The sequence below is a fragment of the Schistocerca americana genome, chromosome 7, assembly GCF_021461395.2.
Source record: "Schistocerca americana isolate TAMUIC-IGC-003095 chromosome 7, iqSchAmer2.1, whole genome shotgun sequence".
Taxonomy (NCBI): Eukaryota; Metazoa; Arthropoda; class Insecta; order Orthoptera; family Acrididae; genus Schistocerca; species Schistocerca americana.
In genome coordinates this window covers 592,862,344-592,879,396 of record NC_060125.1, presented here as the reverse complement: position 1 = coordinate 592,879,396, position 17,053 = coordinate 592,862,344, and the positions used below count along the sequence as shown (strand labels likewise).

The 17,053-nt window shown below is 43.1% G+C and overlaps 1 protein-coding gene across 1 annotated transcript; it reads left to right on the top strand.

The window, feature by feature from the left end:
* Positions 1-1,901: 1,901 nt before the first annotated feature.
* LOC124621915 (prostaglandin reductase 1-like) lies at positions 1,902-16,850 on the top strand. Its single transcript, XM_047147419.1, has 3 exons — positions 1,902-2,115; positions 7,947-8,297; positions 16,182-16,850. The coding sequence occupies exons 1-3, from the start codon at positions 1,915-1,917 to the stop codon at positions 16,632-16,634; spliced, it is 1,005 nt and encodes a 334-aa protein (XP_047003375.1). The 5' UTR covers positions 1,902-1,914; the 3' UTR covers positions 16,635-16,850.
* Positions 16,851-17,053: the final 203 nt, after the last annotated feature.

The following is a 17,053-nucleotide window of genomic DNA, read 5'->3' as shown; positions in this document are numbered from 1 at the left end:
TGTTAGCATGTGGACGTAATGTGCTGTTCTAGTCTCTTCTGTACCTTAGGTCCATCACCGTCTTCTTTGGATCCCTACGTAATTCGGCGCTCTCCGATACACACGATCGAACAGCGGAGGAGTGGTACTCAAGCGTCAACTTTAGGTTACAATATCTCCGGATGTAATTAAAATTTTACAATGCAACAAACGGCACTGATTACGTATTTGTTTATATGTTCAGATGTGCTAACAAAACTAACGGGGTTCCATTTAAAAAAACGTAGGTTTGTGTAAGAAAACGTACTTCCGTGCATTTTTGTATGGTTTGTATTAAACAATTACACTAGCCCCTCTCCTCACATTCGGTTTGTGGAATCGGTTCGTCAGTATTTGATGTGGTTTAAGAAATTATCCAGCGGTAACGTTAGGTGACTCACCCTGTATATGTTCATATCCGTGTGAATCCCATAGGGGGATAGGACGACATATACAGACGGCGGTAGTATACTCAGATGGTTCATTTGGAAAGGATTCCGGCTTGATTATGACCACGCTATGGGAATTAAAAGGCTTTGAAACCGAAATCGTAGTTAGAGCTAGACACATGGGGCATCGTTAGGGAATTCAGTATTCCTAGATCCGCAGTGTCAAGAGTGTGCCGATATGACCAAATTTCAGGTATCACCCGTCACCACAGACAACGCAGTGGCCTTCACGTAACGACCGAGAGCAGCTCCATTCGTGTCGAGCTTTCAGTGCTAACAGATAACGAGCACTACGTGAAATAACCACAGACATCAATGTGGCAAGTACGACAAACATGTCTGTTAGGACAGTGAGGCGAAAATTGACGTTAATAGGCCATGGCAGCAGACAACCTAAGCTTGTGCCTTTGCTAACAGCACGACAATGTTTCCAATGGCTCTGAGCACTATGGGACTTAACTTCTGAGGTCATCAGTCCCCTAGAACTTAGAACTACTTAAACCTAAGTAAACTAAGGACGTCACACACATCCATGCCCGAGGCAGGATTCGAACATGCGACCGCAGCGGTCGCGCGGGTCCAGACTGAAGCGCCCAGAACCGCTCGGCCACACCGGCCGGCTCATCGAACATTAATGGGATATAAGCAAGAGGTCGGTTCGTGCACAAAATCCTGCACCGGCAACATCTTCCGCATTCTGGACGGCTATAGAGGCGGCATGGCCCAGTATTTCTGCAGGGGACTTCCAACGGCTTATTGAGTCCGTGCCACGATGAGTTGCCGGCCGGCAAAGGGAGGTCCGACACCGTATTGAAAGGTATCCTGTGACTTTTGTCACCTCAGTGCAAATCGCGCTGACTTTAGTTATTGTCTGTGAATAAAAGCATCATTTGGCCGGCCGGTTTGGCCCAGCGGTTGTAGGCGCTTCAGTCTGGAACCGCGCTGCTGCTACGGTCGCAGGTTCGAATCCTGCCTCGGGCATGGATTTGTGTGATGTCCGTCGGTTAGTTAGCTTTAGGTAGTTCTGAGTTCTAGGGGACTGATGACCTCAGAAGTTAACTCCCATAGCGCTCAGACCCTTTTTTTTTTTTTTTTTTTTTTTTTTTTAAAGCATTTCTGTTCGTCTCATTGGGTATTTCTTTCATTTACCTTCCGTACTGTACTGTAGCAACACTTTGTGAAGAGTTGCCCCAGAATTTGGAGAGAGTACATTTGTAGAGAGAACTAGCTATTAATTTACACAACAAACGGATGTTAGATTGCAAGACAGTGGTGGAATTTGCATCTCATCGCCTCTCAGACCCACAGTGATTCAGCACAGTGAGTCTGACGACCTTCCATCTGGGACCCAATACAGATAGCGATGACAACGCGTCAAGGTCTCGCGGCGCGGCCGCGTTATATAAGCGGCGTGCAGCGACCGGCTTGCAGTAGGACACCGGCAGCCATGGTGAAGGCGCGCAAGATCGTGATCGCCCGCGTGTTCCAGGGAGAGCCGCGGCTCCAAGACTTCCGCATCGAGGAGGAGGACCTGCCGGCCCTCCGCGATGGCCAGATACTCGCCGAGGCAGTCTACATCAGCGTCGATCCCTACCAGAGGGCGTACAAGAACATGCACCACGTCGGCAACACCATGATCGGCTCGCAGGTGAAGTTGCTGTCATATGCCTCCGTTGCTAACCAATTCTAATTAACTCGCACTAATTACTGTCCTGACAGAAGAACACCATTGCGAATGACAAAATTATTACAGGTACGCCATACTGAAGAACACAAGTCCCCACACACACGCTCACAAATAACATCACTGACTTTCCATTGGCACCCCCTGTTTCTGTTCACCACTGATGCAAAAATAAAATAAAAACAATTTGCTGTGCTGAAGTCAATGAATCAATTTGCTTTTGGGTAATGACAGATGATAAAACTTTGCAAAAAATGTCGTACATGAACGAGTTCAATTTTTTGAAAGATAAAAGCCTTTTCAGGCGTTTTGACAGATACTCGTATTTCACTTTTATCTCTTTTTTTTTTTACTTGATTTAAGTTTGGAAATTTGTGGTAAGTTCCTATGCGACCAAATTGCTGAGGCCATCGGTCCCTAGGCTTACAAACTACTTAATCTAACTTAAACTAACCTACGCTAAGGGCAAACACAAACACCCATGCCCGAGGAAGAACCCGAACCTTCGACGGGGGCAGCGGCGCGAAAAGTGGCAGATTTAAGTTGCTTACAGGCGATGATGAATGAGAATAATATTATCACATGCTTATTTCTAATATGTAACAAAGGTGAAGTCAAGACGCCTTAGACCGCGTGGCAGATTTAAGTTGCTTACAGATGATGATGAATGAGAATAATATTATCACATGCTTATTTCTAATAAGTAACAAAGCTGAAGTAATCATATCGATACTGAAACTGCTTTGTGAGTTGGTACTAATCTCAAATGATAACATTATGAATAATTAGTTTGTTGGTGTACGCCTTTTTTTATTTACTTGATCATAAAATGATAGACATAAATCTATCGTTAACTGAATGCGATTTTTGCCGTGGTCCTTTAGTTACAATCAATTTTATCTTTTCCTTCTTCTGTCCTTCAAGACTGAGTCGTTTGTGCCTCTTCCGGCTTCACCTTTTACTGCCACCTCTTTCTGGGCCTTCCTACGTCCCTTCTTCCTCTGGGCTGGTACAGCGTGGCCACTCATTCTTTGTTGGTGATGTTAGCATACAGTTTTATTTTGTTCAGTCTTTTCATTAGCGTTATAAATATTTAGTTCGTTCCTAACAACTTCATTTCTTATGCGATCTTCACTGGGAACAACTCTCACTTCCCTAAAAAATCTCATTTCCGCTGCTTGTGGTTTGCTTTTATCTCGTTTTTAAGGATCCATGACTCTCTTCCCTACAACAGTACACGATCAATTCATATGTCGTTAAGTAAACCATCAGTGTCACTGTATGAGAAAGTTGCCATTACTGTTTTACTGTAAAAGTCATCTTGTTGTGAACTGCTACTTATCACACACATTAATTCGACATTTGCAGATGTTTATCGTCTATCAGAAATATCCAAATTCCGTGTGTTTAGAAAAATAGGAATAGCCTGACTTGTATTTACGTTATTCTTAATATCGTTGACAACTGGAAAGTGCGTTATACGATCTTTAGTCAACAGTTACTTTATGTAATACCATTCGCTGTGACTAAATGACACTAGTTCAATCACTCCTTGTCCATCGACATATTTCATAAGCTTTATGTAACAAGAAATATTTTATTTCTCTGAACCGACATCTTGCATTTTCCTAGAAGACGTGTTGTCGACAGAATCATATCACTCTTTTGAATACATAGCAGTTGATAAGAGTATAGCAGCCCTTCGGTTCAAGGTTTAGTTTCTTCTAACTTACACTACAGCTTTGACCCGCTTGTACAAACGCAGAAGAGTACTAATTGATGTGATATCTACGTATAAAAAGCATTGTTAGATCACTAATTCACCTGAAGACGAATAGAACGACAGGTATCAATGGCCTGAGGGGGGGGGGGGGGGGGAAGGGGGGGATATTTTTGGGTTCTGGAGAAATGTAGGATCACACGAGAAAATTTATCTTGGCAGATAGATTCAAAAACGGCAAAACAATATTTATAGCATTTGCATATTTAGAAAAAAACAATGACAATGTTGACTGGAATACACTCATTGGAATTAAAAACTTATCTAAAATAAAATACGGGGAGGGAAATGTATTTAGATTGCACAGTAACCAGACTGCAGCTGCCAAGAAGAATACGAAAAGGAAATCAGTAACTGCCTCTCCATCATATTATTCAGTCAGTACACTGAACAAGCAATGAAGGAAACTCAGGAGAAATTTGGAAAGGAAATTAAAGTTGAAGCAGAACAAATAAAAAACGCTTCAGTTCTCTGACAGCATTGCAGTTCTACCAAACAGTGCATAAACTTGGAAGGTTATTTGAACAAATGGGTAGTGTCTTCAAAATAAGTTGTAAGATGAATATTAACAATAGCTAAGCAAAGGTAATGAAGTGTAGTGGAATTAAATCAGGCGAAGATGAGGGAATTAGATTATGAAACAAGATACTAGAAGTAATAGATGACTTTTACTATTTGGACAGCAAAATAACTTACGATGGCAGAAGTAACGAGAATATAAAATGCATACTAGCAGTAGCAATGAAATCTTTTCTAAAAATAAGAAATAGGGAGCGGAAACAGTTGTCGGGTGTGAGGTCGAATGTCGTTGTGAATTTCGACAATATTTCATCAAACGCAACCGAATGACATCTTCAGGTGCGACTAATACATTGCTGAATAATGAATGTTATGACTGTCATAACTCAGCAGTGAGTTCGACGCACCTGCAGATGTCGATCAGCTGCGTCAATGAAACATTGTGCCTATTTCACAACGACAACTGGATAACTGATGAAGAGAAACTGAATCGTGTTGAGCAGAAAAAAGTGCATGAGCACAACTTAACTGTAAGATTGGATCATGAGGCATCAAGCAATAGTCAGTTTGGTAATTCGGAGAAGTGTGGGGCTACAAATAGTACAGAGCGGCCAGTGTTTGGCTATGGAGTTTCATACGGACAAAGCTTGCATTAGGTATGCAGAGATGATGAGACTTAATCAGAAGGTCTAGCAGATACAGACGCATCAAATCAGTCTTTGGAATGAAGACCACGAAACAGCATATCATTAAATATTACTGTGTTGGCAGACTATATTTTACCATACACTACAGTGTGACGTTAATATTACGAATGTAAATCGATGGAAAGTACTGTGTGATAACTATTGAACTGTACGAAATGAAATCGTCATTACTTCTGAACGGTTTGCGTTAGCACGTTCAAACCGTACGGTTGGTCGCAGGACACGGTGGGAATTAGTACTCAGATGCATGCTTTGGTTTAGCGAAGAAGCCCACTTTCATTTGGATGGGTTCGTCAATAAGGAACATTGGCGCATTTGGGGAACTGAGAATCCACAATGCGCGATCGAGAAGTCTCTTCACCCTCAACAGGTGACTGTGTGGCGTGCAATGTCCAGCCATGGAATAATCGGTGCGATATTCCTTGATGGCAAGGTGGCTACTGAACAGTACGTGAAGGCTTTGGAGATGATTTCGTCCCCATTACCCAACGTGACCCTGATTTAGACAAGATGTGGGTCATGCAAGACAGAGCTCGATCCCATCGAAGAAGGAGAGTGTTTGACGTCCTCGAGGAGCAGTTTGGGGACCGCATTCTGGCTTTGGGGTGTCTGGGGGCCACTGGCATGAGCCTCGATTGGCCGCCATATTCTCCGGATATGAATACATGCGATTCCTTTTTGTGGGGATATATTAAAGACAAGGTATATAGCAATAACCCCAAAGCTATTGCTGAGCTCAAAACAGCTATTCCAGAGGCCATCGACAAGATCAATGTTCCGACACTTCAGCAGGTCATGCAGAATTTCGCTATTCGTCTGTGCCACATCAACGCCAATGAAGGCAGTCTTATCGAACATGTCATAACCTATATCCGAATATATGTAGTACCGTTTAAATGTTGAATAAGGTGTGTGCACGCTGTAGTTTGTAACTAATTTACGTTTTTTTCATATAGTTCAATAATTCTCACGCTGTAATTCCTTTCTGTTATGCAGTCTGCAGTAGATCTTTCTCGAGCGCTTTGTAGAGAACTTGGGTGGCAAGAAATCAACAAGTGATTGAAAACTCTGAAGAAACTTTCAAACGCCAAGATCGCTAATAAAGCTGATACAATGTCCGGAACATATAAAATGATCAATAAGTCATGGCTAAGACAGTAACAAATTATCAGTATTTGGCTGTGATTTCAGTTACATTCAGACTGCATGCCACCTGTTTTATAGCATCCACACTATCATGAAACTCGCAGGCTATTATATAAGTCACAAGTAACAACTAAAAGCAAGGTTATTCTACTAAAAGAGGCATTATAACTTTCAACGTTATACGCCATCTGTTGACCGACGTTCGTACTTCGTTCTGAGAGTCTTGTGTCTCAGGCTATCGATGTATAAACTGTCTATGGTCGAAGAAGTGGTCCACGTATTCTAAACACAAACTCGAACTGTAGTGTATGGCAAATTGTGTTATTCTCAGCATCCACCATTAATATATTCACATTTGTTTCAATACTAAAAAATTTAAAGCCTGAAGAAGAATACATTTAATCCATACTTACTATAGACTGTTTCGTTGGGGCAAAATTTTCTCTGTGCACAGTCGTGTCCAGTTCTCAAGTAACTTTTGTTTATCGTGTAGTAATAGTTATGTAGTAGTCCTGTCCATTATCTGAGAAACGTTTTCTGACTTTACCTTGCAGTTTTAGATTTTGTGATGAAAAGTGCGATAAACGTAGAAAATTGGGTGAACGTAAACATCAGGCTACGCTGCAGGTCAATCTTTTACCACAACTTTTATTTGTCATTTTCATTCGTTAGCTCCGCCAATTCCCAAACAAACTATCGCCTTCCAACCTAATCCAGACATCGGGCTACGCTAGAGATTAGTCTGTCTCAGTCTGTCATTACAACCAAGATTTTGTGTAGTTCTAATATCACACTCTAACCTGTCAGCAACAACTGAGGATGAATCGTTCTAAATACGAGTATTAACAATATCATATCACCTAACATTTTGTCTCGTCGGTTATCGAAAACGCTAACGTTGGGTCTAAACAAATAATCGCCTTTACAAGCGAGAACATATGGCTTCCGTCACGTTGTTACAATCCACCTGGCTAGGTATACCAGTTAGCAACGCACTTGTCAGTGACTGTTAGTCCTTACAAGTTACTAATCACAATGTAATAGGTGAGACGACAGCAGCAGGAATATTTTAATGTTGGTGGATTGTGGAGGGATGTGTTTTGGACTTCAGTCCTGAGACTGGTTTGATGCAGCTCACCATGCTACTCTACCCTGTGCAAGCTTCTTCATCTCCCAGTACCTACTGCAACCTACATCCTCCTGAATCTGCTTAGTGTATTCATCTCTTGGTGTCACTCTACGATTTTTACCCTCCACGCTACCCTCCAATACTAAATTGGTGATCCCTTGATGCCTCAGAACATGTCCTACCAACCGATCACTTCTTCTGGTCAAGTTGTGGCACAAACTCCTCTTCTCCCCAATTCTATTCAATACCTCCTCATTAGTTATGTGATCTACCCATCTAATCTTCAGCATTCTTCTGTAGCACCACATTTTGAAATCTTCTATTCTCTTCTTGTCTAAACTATTTATCGTCCACGTTTCACTTCCATTGTGGAGGGATACAGGTTGTGAATTCGCAAAACCGTAACAAAACACTACTAAAAATACCAGTTATTGCAATTAACAGAAATCACTGTTGCCAGGAAGTCACAGTTTACGCTGTCTCTAAAGGTATGTGTGCTAATCTCTGCCCACAGGTGGCCCGCATCGTGGAGAGCCGTGCTGCGGACTTCCCAGTGGGGCGGTACGTGGTCGGCTACTGGGGTTGGCGCGACCGCACCGTGGCCGACGTGGGGCCCGACGCTCCCTACTTCATGTCTCCGGTCATGCTGGTGCCAGACCTGGGGGAGCTGCCCCTCTCCCTCTCTCTGGGGGTGCTGGGAATGCCCGGAATCACGGCCTACTTTGGACTGCTGGAGATCTGCAAGCCTAAGGAGGGAGAGGTCGCCGTAGTCAGTGGGGCAGCAGGTGCTGTGGGGTCCATAGTCGGGCAGATAGCGCGCCTCAAGGGGTGCAAAGTAATTGGTTTCGCGGGATCAGACGCTAAGGTAAGACACCGCTTCCATTTGCGATTCCTGCACATATGACGCTGTGGTGTGCGTACTGTAAGACCTTCAGTACACACACCATCAGATTATTTGACATGTCGCTCTAACGAAGTAGTTGAGTGTCAGCAATATGTCTCGTGGTCTTATCGTGGCGTGTTTATCTTCTGCCGTTAGGTCGGACGATAGAAATGCCACTTGCACGCTTAGAGTAGCAGATTGACGGTGACCAACCTAAAACAGAACTTGATTAATTTTCACACACATTTATTGAAATAATAACAAACATAAAAGTTACTTAACTTGGTTCTGGATGCTAGTTAGAATTGACAATCTGAAGTTCCTTTGGTATTGGTACGTTAGTCTTATTCTCACATATATCTGTGATACTTGAAAAAAGTGTGTATACATTTATCTTCATGGCTATGTACAGGAATATGGTAATCTTATTAGGCGCAGACTGAAACTTGACTATAGACTGGTACAGACAAATGTAGACTGGTACAGACTAATGCAGACTGGTGCAGATTGGTGCAGACAAATGCAGACTGACTAATCGGAGGTCTGTACACTCGTTATAATACCACGCACATTCGTGTATCACTGCGCGAGTGTGATCCGCGAGGAGAAAAAGTTCTACTTTAGCAGCAATCTCATTGGCTGCGTTACATATTAATACACGGATCTGCGGAAGCAGAATTTGGTCCGTCTCTATGGCAGCGCCATCTCGTAGTGCGGAGATGGACGAGCGCTGCGCCTGCGCCTTTGTGCTTAGTGGGGCGCGCTCTAGTGGGAAAGTTGTGTATGCGCTGACTACGTGGAACTATGTACACAACAGACGCAGGTGAGGTCAGTGCAGCATAATCTCATCAGATCAGTGACACTTGTTCGCAAGTACTGCTGAGTTTTCCTCAAAATCCTTACATTCTTCAGAGATAGGAAGGCTGCCCAGAAAGTAATGCATCCCATTTTTATCTCAGCTGAAAACAATGCTACGAATGGGAAACGTTACGTATGTATTATTTGAAGTCTCCTGAGTGAGCGCGCCAAGTATCTGTCACTTCCGACAGATAGCGTAGCTGCACTTCAAAGTGGCGTCTGAGGGTGACACACGTTACAAGCCTTTGAATTTCTCAATGTAGAGGAGCAACAGTGGGGAATACTCACAAACATTTGTGCAAAGTCTATGCAGCATCTGCTGTCGACAGGAGTACAGTTAGTAGCTGGGCACGGAGGGTGAGGTCATCAGAAGGTGGTTCGGTGGAGCTCGACGATTTGCAGCGGTCGGGGAGACCATCCACGGCTGTCACACCTGACATGTTGCAGCGAGCTGATGTTGTCATTCACGAGGACAAATGGACAAATGGTTCAAATGGCTCTGAGCACTATGGGACTCAACATCTGAGGTCATCAGTCCCCTAGAACCTAGAACTACGTAAACCTAACTAACCTAAGGACACCACACACATCCATGCCCGAGGCAGGATTCGAACCTGCGACCGTAGCAGTCGCCCGGTTCCAGGCTGAAGCGCCTAGAACCGCTCGGCCACACCGGCCGGCTTCACGAGGACAGACGCATTACGACTCGGTAGTTGCCGCTGCATCTGTCAATCAGCAAAGGAAGTGTGGATGCAATTATCCGCATTTTTGGATATTCAAAAGCGTGTGCAAGATGGGTCATGCGGTGTCTAACGGTGGATCACAAATCGCACAGAAAAAAACATTTTGTCTTGATTTGCTGCAACGTTTTGAAACTGAGGGGGAGGCCTTCTTGTCCCAGATTGTGACAGGTGATGAAACCTGGGTTCACCATCTTGAGCCCAAAACAAAGCGACAGTCGATGGAATGGCGCCGTTCTCTTTCCCCGCAGAAGAAAAAATTCGAAGCACCTGCTTCCGCCAGTAAGATCATAATCATCGTGTTCTGGGGCTGTTAAGGTGTGATTCTCATTGATATGATACCAAGAGGCGGTACCATTAATTCAGGAGCATATGTCAACACATTAACAAAACTGAAGACGCGCTTCCGGCGACTTAGGCGCCACAACAATCCAGCAAATGTTTTGCTGCAACACGATAACGCTCGGCCCCACACAACTATGGGGACTGCTGAACCGTCACCAGGACAAGGACTGGTACCGACAGGACGTTTTGCGCTGGAGGAAGACCATAGAACGGGATGGAGATTACGTGAAAAAATAGGGTATGTAGATAAAACACCATTCATTCGTGCGTGTAATTCTCATTATGTCCAATAAATAATTATTGAAGAAAAAAATGCGGTGCATTAATGTCTGGCAACCCTCGTACAAAGTGTAAATAAAGACATGTGCATTACCAGGTCAAAAGTATTCGGACACCTCTATGTAATGGGAAATTGATGACTAAATGTCGCTAGAGGCAGACGTGCCAGTATGAAAGGAAGTGGGGAGAGAAGCAGCGACAGCAGGATTTATCAGTCGGGAGAGCTCTGTTACTTCGAATTTGAAGTCGAAAAGCGATGGAACAGCCACAGTAAACCGAAACCAGGCAGGGCTCACACACTGAGAGACAGGTACCATCGAATATTGCGGAATGTGGTTATAAAAATCGGGTGAAATCAGCGATAGATTTCACTCGTCAGTTCCAAAGTGCTACCAGCAGTACGGCCAGCACATTGGTTGTGCACAGGTAGTTAACAAACATGGGGTACAGTCATCGAGCAGCTGCTTATAGGCCACACGTTTCTGCAGTCAGTACAAAGCGACGCTTGGAGAGCTGTAAACAACAACATCACTGGATAGTGGATGAAACTGATGATTTGGAGTAATGAATCACACTATACCTTGTGACAATTCCGTGGGAAGTTTCCGGTTTGCTGGATGCCTGGAGAACGTTCCTGTGATCAGCTATTACCAACAGTAAAATGCGGAGGAAGTGATTTTATGCTACTGGGGTGTTTGTCATGGTTATGGAGTGGTCCCCTTACTGGGTTTAAGAAAACACTAAATGCGGAAGGATACGAACACATTCTGCAATATTGCATACTGTGTACAGTAGAGGTACAGTTTGGAGACGATGAATGTTGTATCAGCGTGACACTACACTCTGCCACAAAGCAGCGTCTGTGAGCCCATGGTTTGTGTACAATAACGTTCTTAAAATTGACTAGCCTACCCAGAGCCCCTATCTGAGATTAGTGAATCACCGTTAGGACGTCGACTTCGTACCAGATCCCACTGTCCAACTTCACTATCTTCTTTCGTTACTAGGAGGACTTCTCGCAAAAACTGGGGCCTAAGCCCCAGGGGTATGCACTGGATATACAACACAGTGGTTAGACCTAGGATTTCCTATGGGGCCATAGTGTGGTGAAAGAAGGTAGAACAGCGGGTTGCTGCTAAAGAGCTTGCTAAGGTGCAGAGATTGACCTGCTTAGCCATGTTGTTGTTGTGGTCTATGTTATTTGTTAAGAAGAAAATACTCATGTATATGAGCCATGTTGTTGTTGTTGTGGTCTTCAGTCCTGAGACTAGTTTTATGCAGCTCTCCATGCTACTCTATCCTGTGCAAGCTTCTTCATCTCCCAGTACCTACTGCAGCCTACATCCTTCTGAATCTGCTTAGTATATTCATCTCTTGGTCTCCCTCTACGATTTTTACCCTCCACGCTACCCTCAAATACTAAATTGGTGATCCCTCGATGCCTCAGAACATGTCCTACCAACCGATCCCATCTTCTAGTCAAGTTGTGCCACAAACTCCTCTTCTTCCCAATTCTATTCAATACCTCCTCATTAGTTATGTGATCTACCCATCTAATCTTCATCATTCTTCTGTAGCACCACATTTCGAAAGCTTCTATTCTCATCTTGTCCAACCTATTTATCGTCCATGTTTCACTTCCATACATGGCTACACTCCATACAAATACTTTCAGAAACAACTTCCTGACATTTAAATCTATACTCGATGTTAACAAATTTCTCTTCTTCAGAAACGCTTTCCTTGCCATTGCCAGTCTACATTTTATATCCTCTCTACTTCGACCATCATCAGTTACTTTGCTCCCCAAATAGAAAAACTCCTTTACTACTTTAAGTGTCTCATTTCCTAAACTAATTCCCTCAGCATCGCCCGACTTAATTCGACTACATTCCATTATCCTCGTTTTCTTTTGTTGATGTTCATCTTATATTCTCCCTTCAAGACACTGTCCATTCCGTTCAACTGCTCTTCCAAGTCCTTTGCTGTCTCTGACAAAATTACAATGTCATCGGCGAACCTTAAAGTTTTTATTTCTTCTCCATGGATTTTAATACCTACTCCGATTTTTTCTTTTGTTTCCTTTACTGCTTGCTCAATATACAAATTGAATAACATCGGGGAGAGGCCATAACGGGCGGAATTAGCAGCACACCAACCGCTGGAATGGAAGCCATGCTGGATATACCTCCACTTCACCTTTGGGTTAAGATGGAGGCAGCAGCTGGGGCATACAGACTTAAAACTGGACAAAACTGGGTCTCATTCAGATATCCAGAATCACACACTAACGTAGTGAGTGAGATAAATATAGGTATGGCCAGGGAAATGCCCGCCGACTATATAATAACTCCGAACTGCTTCGACAAGCCTTACAACATAATAATTGGAAGTAGGGAGCAGTGGAAGAAAACAGTTCGACACCATACGAGGGACATTGTTTGGTTCACCGATGGGTCGAAAACAGATCAAGGCGTCGGGGCAGGGTTGTACGGGGTTCTACCAAGACTGGAGAGCAGCATCTCCCTAGGGAAGCTGGCCTCTGTATTCCAAGCCGAAATTACTGCAATTAGGGCATGTGAGGAGGAGAATATGAGTAGGTGCTACAATGACCGTAGCATCTACATCTATTCAGACAGCCAGGCAGCCCTGAAATCATTGGCAGCTCCTGCAACAAGATCTAAGATTGTTGCAGATTGCCACAGGGCTCTGGTGGAGCTAGGAGGAAGCAATAGGGTGAGCCTAGTGTGGGTCCCTGGCCACTCAGGGACCTGTGGCAATGAACAAGCCGATAGATTGGGTAGGTAGGGGGCAACAACTCCATTTATTGGACCGGAACCTGTCTTGACAATCATCAAGGCTATGATCAAATTAGAACTACTGAACTGGCTTAGGAAACAGCATGTAGGATATTGGACCATGGTCCATAAACAAAAACATGGTAAGGTAATGATGCCCAAGCCATGTTTTAAAAGAAGCTCTGTAATCCTGGGATTGAACAGGAAAGAGATCAAACTCATTACTGGACTGATGATCGGCCATGGGAACTTCAAAAAACACCTACACACAATGGGTATAATGGAAGAGGACCCTAAATGAAGGATCTGTGATGAGGGTGAAGAAACTGCATCACACCTAATCTTTGAATGCATGGCATTGGAGAGTAAAAGATTCAGAATCTTCGGAACAACTAGACCTGAAGAAATTGTGTCTAACAAAAAACTGGTAGAGGGACTCTTTGCACTATTTAAGGGCACTGGTTGGCTTTAGTAGATATACAGGGAGCGATACCGCACGATAAACCTAGTTTCGGTGCGGGCAGTGGCGGGTTAGACCTAAGCTGTTTTAGCTCTCCTGTTAAAATCAATCAATCAATCTTCTTTCGTTTCGGTTCTTGAGGAAGAATGGGATGGCGTTTCTTCACAAATACACACCTCACTAAAAGTGTCCCTAGGAGGTTTCAAGCTGTCATAAAGGCGAAGGGTGGACACCTCCCATTTTAATGTCCATTAATAGGTATCTGGATGCTTTTGATCAGATGTTTAAGGTCGCACCTCCATTCAACGAGATTATGTTGGCTATTTTCAAAAAATTGTATGATGTGTCACTCGTACAAAAGCGTATTGTTTGGTTGGCCGGTATAAATTGAGCTTGAGAGATGAAGTGTCGTATTTGTATTACTATCGGTGAATATACATATGAAAAATAAGAAAAAGAGAATGAAACTGGGCGCGCGTTCACAGCCTCCACTCTTCTCTGGAGACGTCTCAAGGATAGATGTTGATGAGCAGTACTCACGTGTCTTCACTCCGTACTGTACTGATGAACCATAAACCGTTTGCACTCAGTCTCTCAAGCACAACAGCTAATTTTAAAGCTCGAAATCCCATTCTTCACGAATATTCTAACCACGTACTATCTGGTCGAGTCTTGGCGCATTATCATTGTTTCAAGGCCACAGTGTAACACTGACCCGCTAAGGACAGTAGAAAAAAATGACTAGTTATGTTTCATTAACGATAATTACGTAAGTAAATTCAGAAAAATTACACTCTGTGGTTGTTTCAAAACCCCGACAGACAGTTCATTGTACGCACTCATCGCAGGCTTGACTTATGTCACAGTACTCGCACTTCTGCTGTGTCTGTGTGTTCTTGCACTGAAAACGTCTACTGTAAACGGGAGATCTTATGTTTATTACTGTCTTTCTTTGAAATTAAAATATCGACAAAAATATACAAAATAGAAATAAAATACAGAACGTGGAAGCATGCAGCGACGCAATATTTTTTCCACATTAATGATCTGATCTCATCGCCACCTGTACGAAATTTTTGGGGGTAATATAAACATAAGTGGTTAGTTACAAGGATGTACCGGAATCTGTTGTTAGCTATTAAATAGAGCGTCGAGTAACAAATCCAGAAGTTGTCATCGTGAGGTTGAAGCTCTTCTGTCTGTGTTCGTTTACAAACAAATAATAGATGTATACAGAGCTCTCTATAATGGAAGTGTGTTCCCCGCCCTCAAAGAACTATCGGACAACACCGACCTATAAGCTCCCCCTCCCCCCCCCCTTTCCCTTACACACACATCTTTTTAAAGAAAATACATAGAAATAAATGAAAATAAAATAAATAATTAGATAAAAAAGTAAGTAAATAAATAAAACCCACACCCATTCACACACACACACACACACACACACACACATACATGCATGCACGCACACAAATCTTCCAAATAGAATTAGTTAATGTTAGGTCGACCATAACATCCCAGGGGTAAAATTTCGAAGTAAATAACTTTTCCACATTAAGATCTATATGGTGGCAAAAGACAAGCCGCGAAAGAAAACAAGTGCAATAAAAAAAACATAAAAACCCAGGAAAACCACTGCATATAAACAATACTTTGTGTTTCAAATTTGTAAATACTGTCTTCAAAACCCAAATTTATATGTTTACAAGTACATAGTAAAGAGCAATTTTTCCTGTTTAATAGAAATAAAATAAAGGCCCACTGATGATTCTCAATATTCAGCGAAACATATGTGGTAAACAGGAGAAAAGGTAAAACTGGGTGTTTGTGAAGGTGGACCCCCTCCAAAAACTAATGTATTCAGAAGTTAATAAAGGAAGAATGTAGTTGAAATAATAAGACACTAAACAACGCAGTTTTACCATTCCAGTAAAAATGAAAAGCAAGGCAAAAATTATTGTATGATAAACATATGCCACCATAATCAGATATCTATTAAAGCTGCAGAGGAGAAGTGCTAATTATGACCTATTTGTAGCAAAAATTGTGTCGTTCATCTGGAATGATATGGGAAAACGAGTGCAAATTCGAATCAGGAGGGCCGGCCGTTGTGGGCGCTACAGTCTGGAACCGCGCGACCGCTACGGTCGCAGGTTCGAATCGTGCCTCGGGCATGGGTGTGTGTAATGTCCTTAGGTTAGTTAGGTTTAAGTAGTTCTAAGTTCTAGGGGACTGATGACCTCAGCAGTTAAGTCCCATAGTGCTCAGAGCCATTTTGAACCGAATCAGGAGGAGTGGATGTCATTATAGTAACTAGCTGTAACTTCTTTCCACAATGTGAAAACGTCTTCTTGTAGCGATATAACTGGCCTCTCTTCCGCAGGTGAAGTGGCTGAAAGAGGAGTTGGGATTCCATCACGCATTTAACTACAAGACGAATGACGTCACAGAGGCGCTGAAGCAGGCGGCACCTGACGGCGTCGACGTGTACTTCGACAACGTGGGCGGCGAGATGAGCAGCGCAATCATCAACAGCATGCGAGAGTACGGTCGCATCTCCGTGTGCGGCGCGATATCTGGATACAACGAGTCTAATCTCCCGAAGGCTACCATCATCCAGCACGCAGCCATATTCAAGCAGCTCCGCATGGAGGGATTCATGTACATCCGATGGCACGACCGCTGGGGAGAGGGCATCGGACAACTGATGCAGTGGATCAGGGAGGGGAAAATCAAGTACCACGAGACTGTTACCGACGGCTTCCAGAACACTCCCAAAGCCTTTGTTGGCATGCTGCAAGGAGAGAATCTAGGGAAAGCTGTTGTTAAAGTCTGAAGCGTGAGGAATACTACCGTACTGGATTTGGGTGCATAAGCGGGGACAAAGACATTTTGTTACAGTATTTTGTGCAGTGAACTACAAAAGGTAGCTGGATGACTGGGACAGAATATTCTTTCAGAATTTGTTTGTGCTTTCATTTTCCCAACTAGATTTTACGTCATGATACACTTTTTGTAAGCTAAAAAGAAATAAATTTTATAGAAAACCTTTTGTGTGTTGTGTCCATTACTAAACTCCACAGTCAGATTATATGTTCCAGCATGTAGTTGTCGCAAAAACAACATAACTTAAGTGCTGTACACCAGCAACTGTATAAGAGCATGAAACGATAGAAAATATTCATGTAGCTGGTTAATGTTTGTGTTCTTAAGTAATAGAACCCAATATGAAGTCCTTGACAGAGAGTGTTCATC

Excerpts from the sequence above, each read along its gene's own strand:
- LOC124621915 (XM_047147419.1), top strand. The coding sequence starts at position 1,915 with ATGGTGAAGGCGCGCAAGATCGTGATCGCCCGCGTGTTCCAGGGAGAG. Across the intron at positions 2,116-7,946 it reads ACACCATGATCGGCTCGCAG|GTGGCCCGCATCGTGGAGAG; the intron begins GTGAAGTTGCTG and ends CTCTGCCCACAG. Across the intron at positions 8,298-16,181 it reads TCGCGGGATCAGACGCTAAG|GTGAAGTGGCTGAAAGAGGA; the intron begins GTAAGACACCGC and ends TCTCTTCCGCAG.